Raw genomic sequence first — 7,864 nt, 5'->3', positions numbered from 1 at the left:
GAGCGGGGGGATCACACCGTCAGATCCTGTGTGAACGTCCCGGTTCTGGGTGTGAGCGGCGGGGTCACACCGTCAGATCCTGTGTGAACGTCCCGGTTCTGGGTGTGAGCGGGGGGGTCACACCGTCAGATCCTGTGTGAACGTCCCGGTTCTGGGTGTGAGCGGGGGGGTCACACCGTCAGATCCTGGGCAGCACCTCATAGCTGTTCTCTCGTCCTAGCGAGTGACGTGCGTGGGCAGCAGCCCCTCTGCTCGTAGTGATCTGGGTACAGCTGATCCTTGAGCAACACGGGGTTGAACTGCGTGCAGATCGTTCTCGATGAGTGCAGCTCAGCACTGCACACAGATTCCTCTGGTTTCCCATGACCTCTTCTCTAGCTCACGTTCTGTGTCACATGCACAGTGTGTCTGCGTGCTGTTCCTGCCGTTGGTGGGGCTCAGGCGGGGGGGCGCTGTTTGTGGTTTCGGTTGTGGGGGTTCAGCCCCTCCAGGCCCTGCTGTTCTTCAAGAAGGGTCCCCCATATTAAACGTAGACACGAGGCATTCCCAGGACCAGGCCAAACCAGGTTTATCTTTCATGGTGTTCTCTCCACCCTTAAACCCTCAGGGACTCTGGGACAGACCACAGAAGCCGCAGTCCCATGGCGCAGGGATGGCTCTCCCACGGCTGGGGCACGTGCTGTCTACCTTCCAGTGTTTCTGGAAGGCAGTTGGCCATAAAAACGTTCGTACTTTTTGATCAAGGACTTCCACCTCTGGGGCTCTGTTGTGAAGAGACATCGGAACCTCACACAAGACGACATGGCAACGTGGACACGATAGGATAAGGTTGTTCGGTAGCATTGGTACCAGACCCTGGGCCATCGAAGGCTGAAGGCGTTTGTCAGAGTAAAGGAGGCGTCTCCTCAAGGGCAGTTGGGGGCTTGTGTGGCCGGCAGCCCACGTCTGTGAGGGGAGGAACTGTGCACGCCCCACATGCAGTGGCTTGGGCAGGCTGAGGGTCACAAGACCTGCAAGGATTGAGGTACACGGGGAGTGGGGCTTTGTGTAGCAGGTTGGGACTCTCAACAGCACGAATTCAGGCAGGGCCCCTCCCTCATGCTCACGCAGGACCCACACTGGCCACAGAGGACGTCTCTGTGGTTCCCCAGCGGTCGCTTGTCACGCAGCCCATGTCGTCTGCCCATGACACACTGAGCCGGCAACCAGCACTAAAGGGACACGGGCGGCGGACGGACCCATTGACCGTCACGGTCCTGAGTGACACCATGGCACAGTCTGCCGCTTAGGGCAGCCTGTAGTTTGAATTAGTAGTTAAAGAACAAAGATGGAAGATGGGTGGGGTGAGCTACCTGAAAGCTCCTGAAGGAGCAGTGGAGAGAGCAGGAGATAAAGATTGAAGAGAGAATGGAACGGAAATAACATAAGAAGTCAGCCGCTGGTTCTTCACAAAGATGAATGAAATGGAAAAATGTGTGCAAGACTGATGAATGAACACCGACGACTCGCAGATACGTCCGGACAAAACTGCACGTGACTAGAGACAGTGCGGGGAGAGTGGGGCCACGCAGCGCAGGGAACTAGGACATGGGGCCTCGGGTGGCGAGGCCGCGGGGAGCCCGCCTCCAGTCGGGGGGAAGGAGAGCTCCAGAGATGGGAGTGCATGTGCGGCTGTATGGTAAACCTTGGCATCTGGCCGCAGCTGGGCTCTTGTTCTTGTTGTTTTTTGTTTAATTTTAAGTAATCTCTACATCCAGCGTGGGGCTCGAACTCATGACCCCAAGATCGAAGAGTCTCGCTCTTCCAACTAAGCCAGCTGGGTCCTCCCCGGAGTTCTTAAATATCGCTTGTTCTTGGACCTTTTTTCTTCCAGACTGACTTTAGAATCGCGTTGCATTCCAGGGACGAGAGTCGTAGAATCCAACAGCAAGTACGAAGGGACGAAGAGGGACGTGCTGTCCTTTGGGGACAGTCCCGCTTCCAGCACGATGTGACCCCCAGCACGAGCTCCTCACTGCAGGGATGGTGGCATGCGGGGACTCTAGTAGAGACGGCTCCTGACGTGTGTGGGGTCACGGGGGTCGCCTCTGGGGAGGGAGACGAGAAGTGACAGCAGGGGAGCAGAAGGGATTGTGTGACTCACTCGTCTTAAAGACTAGAGCAAAGAGCAAGTACTGCTGAAGTGACGGTTGCCGAAGAGTAGGAGACGGGCCATGTGTGGAAGAGGGTCCTCTTTGCTCTGTCACAGAATTTCTCAAAACAAAATTTTAAGAATCAGAATATATTCATGAGTAATAATGGAAATTAAAAGCTTAAATATACATTATCTGCCACACGTAGGGGGGCTAAAAGAATGTCATGGCACCGTATCAAACCGTCTGCGTCGTTGGTGTGAGCGGTGACCTATCGCTGAGAGGTCCCCACGGGCGAGGCTGGAGTTTGTCCTGCTGCTTGGGTCTGTCTGGTTAGTACACCAAAGGGCCAACAGCAAGCATTCCTTCGTTTATGATCGTGGCATTTCTTTCCTGGTTCTTCCTCGTATTTTCCGCGTGTTTTACTCGGAGGCCCGTGTACAAAGATGCTCGGCGCGCTCTCCCTCTGGCTGCTGTCAGGGCGGCTTCACGGTGGCCTGACTCCGCACTTGAAAGGTGGTGCTCACTGAGGTCCGGCCGCGTTGGCGACCCTGGGCACTAGGCCGGGTCTGTCGTTACTGTTCCGGAGTTGTCCGCGAGGGGGCGACAGCACCCAGGGAAAGGCAGCATTGAGGCCACGCACTGGGGGCCCCGCTGAAGGCCCTGGCGCTGCCCCACTCACCGGGTCACCGCCTGAAGGGAACTGGCCGCCTGAGGTGTTCATTTTCGTGGCTGCTAATGCGCTCCACTGGTCCTGTGTGTGGTCCAGAGAGTCTCCCACGGTGATCAGTGTGCACACCTTTCCTGTCGCTCCCGCCTGACACAGGCCGTGTCTGCCTTCCGGGGGACTTCGTCCGGGAACCGAACTTGACCTGATTTGCCACCTCTGGGGCCAAGGGGCCACATCCAGCAGGATCCGCTGGTCCTCAGACACTGGGAGCTGTGTAGGCCGTCGGCATGAGGCCCCACCTGCGAGAGCTGCCACCAAATACCGTGGCCTCACCCCTCAGACCCAAGCGCCGTGGCTTACCCGAGACCCGGGCCGCAGCCGTGGGGGGCGGGTGGGGAGAGGGGCATCTGGGGAGCCGGCAGGTGTGGTTCAGGCCCCCCGGGAATTGGAGCTTATATACGGTTTCATACGTGGACGCGCTGGGGCAGCGCTAACATCTGGTCGTAGTGGAGCCGCTGCTGACCGAGGAGATAAGTGGAAATCTGAAGCGTTGGCCAGTAGCCCCCAGAGGCGGCCTTGCAGTGACACGGTTCTGTCCGCCAGGCAGCACCGGGTGACCGGCTTCCTCGTGTCCGCAGGTGACCTGAGCATCTCGGCAGACCGCCTGAGTGAGAAGCGGTCCCCCAACGACTTCGCCCTGTGGAAAGCCTCCAAGCCGGGCGAGCCGTCCTGGCCGTGCCCGTGGGGAAAGGTGTGCTCCCGGGAAGGCGCGGGCTGCAGTGGTGGGCGCACCGAGATGCCCCAGACCCTCGTGGGCCTGTGGGCACGTGACTTCCCTTCCGGGACTTGCCCGTGTGCATCTGGGGTGCGGGTGGGTGGACTGCGAGGCCCCCGTGTCCTCCCAGCCTTAGACTCTGAGTGGTGCTCACTGCTGAAGGCCAGTCCACCCTCTGACGGTCCCTGTGACGACAGTCCCGATGGCCCACAGCCGGGGGAGGGGGTGTTCGCACCTGCCTCTGGTCCGGGCTGGGCAGTTCTGGGGGTAACGTGAGCCTCAGTCCGCCTCGGCCTGCAGCGCTCGCTGGGACCTTGACAGCAGGGGCTGGCCTGCGATTTTCATGTTGGAATGTAACGTCTGTTCCAATAAGGCTCAGAGGTTTTGAGGGTCATGAACACGGGACACTTGAACGCCTGGACCGAGGGTAGGCTGGTTGGTCACGGGGTCCCGTTTGGATCTTTAGGGGCGTCCGGGATGGCACATCGAATGCTCTGCAATGGCAGGCACTCTCCTGGGAGCCTCGATGGACATTCACGGGGGGGGCTTTGACCTCCGGTTCCCCCACCACGACAACGAGCTGGCCCAGTCGGAGGTAGGCAGAGGCTGGGGTCACTGTGTCCGCTGGGAGGGGGCTTGAGTCCCCCCCGCGGTGGTAGAAGCAGCCAGGGGTGCTGCCAGCGAGGCACTGAGCCCGGCCTGATGCCCACATCAGGGTCTCGCTGGTGGGATTTGAACCCTCGTTGTTCGGTTTGATTTCCCACACGAACAGCCTGAGTGTTGGCGACAGACAGGCCTGGATTGGAACCGGCCGTTGCCTCTCGGCTCACTCACTGGTCCAGGGCCATCCCTCTGAGCCCCAGGGGACCCCGCTCGGAGAGCCGCCCCCTCTTCTGCGTCGCTGCGTGAACAAAGGGCCCGCAGAGCACCCGGCCAGCAGAGGTGCCTCGTGGCGCCCCGACCTCGCCCTCTCCGCCCCTTCCTGAGCAGGCCTACTTCGAGAACGACTGCTGGGTCCACTACTTCCTGCACACGGGCCACCTGACCATCGCCGGCTGCAAGATGTCCAAGTCACTCAAGAACTTCATCACCATTAAAGACGCCTTGAAGAAGCACTCCGGTAAGCCCGACCCCCCAGGACCCGAGCGCCCCTTCTCGCGGCGGCACAGTGGCGGTGGCTGCTCGGGGCTGAGGGGACCGACCGCGGTGCTGTCCCCCGTCCCAGCGCGGCAGCTGAGGCTGGCCTTCCTCATGCACTCCTGGAAGGACACGCTGGATTACTCGAGCAACACCATGGAGTCGGCGCTGCAGTACGAGAAGTTCATGAGCGTAAGCCCCCCACTCCGCCGCGCCGGGGTCGTTCCCGCTCCCGTGTCTGCTGACGGGGGGCAGTCGGCCCCGCGCCCCTTTCCTGAACCCCCTGCTGACCTGCTAGAGACAGGTGCCCACGTTCCTCTGGTGTCCGTGGGGCACGTTTCCCGCACACCTGTCTGCTGTGCCGGCGTCCCAGGCTGAGCCTGGCACCCGTTCCCGTCTTGAAGGGGAACCTTCCGCTCCCTGCGGCTGCCAGGGCTGTGTCAGCGCCGTGGTTTTCCAGATTATACGGGAAGGAGACGCGCTTCACCACCGTAGCTCTCTCCCAGATACTGCTCGGGTGGAAAAGTCTTGTAAACGCAATTAATCCAAATTTTCTGACCCTAGGAGTTTTTCCTAAATGTGAAAGACATCCTTCGAGCTCCCGTTGATATAACCGGCCGGTTTGAAAAGTGGGAAGATGAAGAATCGGAACTGAACAAGAGGTAGGAGACTTAGGGGTCTGCAGGCGCGCCCGTGCTCCGTGCTGCCCGTGGCAGACCCGCCAGCGGGCGGGAGGCTGTGCGCCCTGGCCTCCGTCTGTGCAGACCCGCCGGCGAGCGCGCGGCGACTGCGTGGACCGCCTCCCGGCCTCTGGAGCGCTCGGGCGCGCGGGCGCGGTGTTACCGGCTGACCTCCCGTTCCTCTGGCTTAGCTTTTATGACAAGAAGGCGGCGGTTCACGAGGCCCTGTGTGACAACGTGGACACGCACACGGCTTTGGAGGAGATGAGGGCTCTGGTGAGCCAGTGCAACCTGTATGTGGCAGCCCGGAAGGCCGCCAGGAGGAGGCCCAACCGGGCGCTGCTGGAAAGCGTCGCCCTGTACCTCACCCACATGCTGAAGGTAGGCCGCCCTCGAACTGCAGGCGCCTGTGGCGCTCGCCGGGCCGCGTGCACGCAGGCCGTGGGCCTCGGCCGTGACCGCGGAGGCCTCGGGCGGCTCGGGGCCTGGCATCCGGTCACCGCGGGCCCCTTCTCAGGACCTCTGCACACACTCATCCTGCACGTCTGTCTCTCTTTATAGATCTTCGGGGCCATCGAGGAGGAAAGCTCCCTGGGATTCCCAGTGAGAGGACCTGGAACCAGCCTCGATGTGAGTAGAGCACCCCTGGGCACAGAGAAGTCCCTCCCTGGGGGTCGCCCCACCCCTGGGAAATGGCGCCTGCGTTGAGGAGCACCCTCCTGCCTTCCACGCCTGCTCCCTTCCCTTCCTCGCTCCCCTCCTGGGCCAACCCTGTGGACATTTGGAGGCCCACGTCAGGTCCCACCGGCCCTGGACCTTCCAGACCGAGCCCGGGGCTCACCTGGACCTCCCAGGCAGCTGTTCCTCCCGCGTGTGCAAGCTCAGCCTTTCTCCCTGACCCATCCTTGGGGTGTTTGTGCTGCCGTGTGCCACCCGTGAGCTCAGTCTCGGGACAGCAGGCTCGACGGGACCGACTTTGCTTGAGCTGTAGCCACATGGTAATGGATTCCTGTGCGCTCACGTTCTTGCACGTGTGCATTCACATAGCACGCCGGGCCATGTGTCTGGTGGGGAGAAAGTTCCCCGGCAGTGGCCAGCGTCGCCCCAGGACTGGCGGTTTCCACTGCACGATGACCCTCCCTCGTGGCACATGCTCGTTCAGGCTCATCTCAGACACTCTTCAGGCTTGATCTTTAATGATTTGATGAGAATGCGTGTGTGGGTATTTAGATCTAACTTATTTAAAGGAAAACAGGAAGCAGGGACTAAGTAAAAAGGCCAACCCTTTTTAGAATTCTGTTTCTGGGTGGTAGCTAGTGTGAGGAACCTTCTTCTGCAGGGGGAGCATACAGCTGTCTCCCCAGGAACTGGCTTCCGAAAAGAAACCAGGTTGTATCAGGAAGAAGGCCTGCCCGAGCCCCGGGCCCACATCCCCGGGGCTCCACTCGCCCTAAAGCTGGTTGGTGTAAAGGCTTTAACCTCCCTCGGTGCTTCTCAGAAGGGAGACCCACACGGCTGCTGCTTGTCTTGTACACGTGACGTTACACGTTGAGTTTCTCAGAAAAAGAGAAAGAGAGAAAACACTTCCGGCACTAAAGACCGTCTGCTCTCGAGCTTAAAAACAGTGCTTTTAATGCGCTGGTTGTGGGGGGCTTTGCGCGTGACCTCGTGGGCCCTTTGAAGGCCGCGTGTGGGAATAAGCAGCTGTGAGGTGACAGGGCCAGCAGGCCTGCCAGGCCAAAGGGCGGGACTCCTTTGTGGGCTTCACAGCTTTTGAAGTCTCTGTGCCAGCTTCCAAATCTGAATTGTTTTCGGAGCGGGGCAGACAGTCTTGATGAGGCCACAGTACTGAGTGGTGTGCAGTGCACGCGAGTGGGGTCCACAGGGCCGCCGGGGCACCCCTCCTCCACACAGACCCTGCTGGCTGAGGCTCCCGTCCCCCTGCGCCAAGGCTCACCATGGCGGTCTCCGTGCCTGGTGGAGATAAAGAGCAAACACCCTGATGCCGGTCCCCCTGCACAAGCACGGCGCCCCCGCCGGGTGCAGGACTGGGACGGGGGAGGCCAGGTCAGGCCGGGGGCTCGGCAGCCTAGCCAGCTTCTGTGGGTAGTGATTATTACTTCAGTGACTGAGCCACCGAAAGACTTAATTAAGAGGCAGGGAGAGATTTTGCTTGAAAGCCTACTGGAAAAAGAGGAAAGATGTAAAAAAAAGATTTTATAAAATCGTTGTTTCTCCAGTTTGGATTCTGCTGTCTTTGGTTTTCCTTTCTTTTTTTTTTTTTTTTTTAAAGATTTTATTTATTTATTTGAGAGAGAGAATGAGACAGAGAGAGAGAGCATGAGAGGGGGGAGGATCAGAGGGAGAAGCAGACCCCCTGCTGAGCAAGGAGCCCGATATGGGACTCGATCCCGGGACTCCAGGATCATGACCTGAGCCGAAGGCAGTTGCTTAACCAACTGAGCCACCC

General features: G+C 59.7%; 1 protein-coding gene across 2 annotated transcripts in view; it reads left to right on the top strand.

Annotated features, from left to right (window-relative positions):
- CARS1 (cysteinyl-tRNA synthetase 1) overlaps positions 1-7,864 on the top strand; it is a 45,448-nt gene that overhangs the window by 26,992 nt on the left and 10,592 nt on the right. For both annotated transcript variants that reach the window (XM_081797600.1, XM_081797599.1), the window contains 7 exons: positions 3,441-3,553; positions 4,044-4,172; positions 4,568-4,697; positions 4,803-4,906; positions 5,279-5,376; positions 5,586-5,775; positions 5,956-6,024. In XM_081797600.1, the coding sequence (XP_081653726.1) occupies positions 3,441-3,553; positions 4,044-4,172; positions 4,568-4,697; positions 4,803-4,906; positions 5,279-5,376; positions 5,586-5,775; positions 5,956-6,024 (833 nt within the window). The remainder of the gene's footprint in view (positions 1-3,440; positions 3,554-4,043; positions 4,173-4,567; positions 4,698-4,802; positions 4,907-5,278; positions 5,377-5,585; positions 5,776-5,955; positions 6,025-7,864) is intronic.

This window comes from Leptonychotes weddellii, chromosome 11, assembly GCF_054177405.1.
Source record: "Leptonychotes weddellii isolate Sample4059 chromosome 11, ASM5417740v2, whole genome shotgun sequence".
Lineage (NCBI taxonomy): Eukaryota > Metazoa > Chordata > Mammalia > Carnivora > Phocidae > Leptonychotes > Leptonychotes weddellii.
The sequence above is the reverse complement of the archived record's forward strand: the minus strand, read 5'-3'. Positions and strand labels throughout refer to the sequence as shown.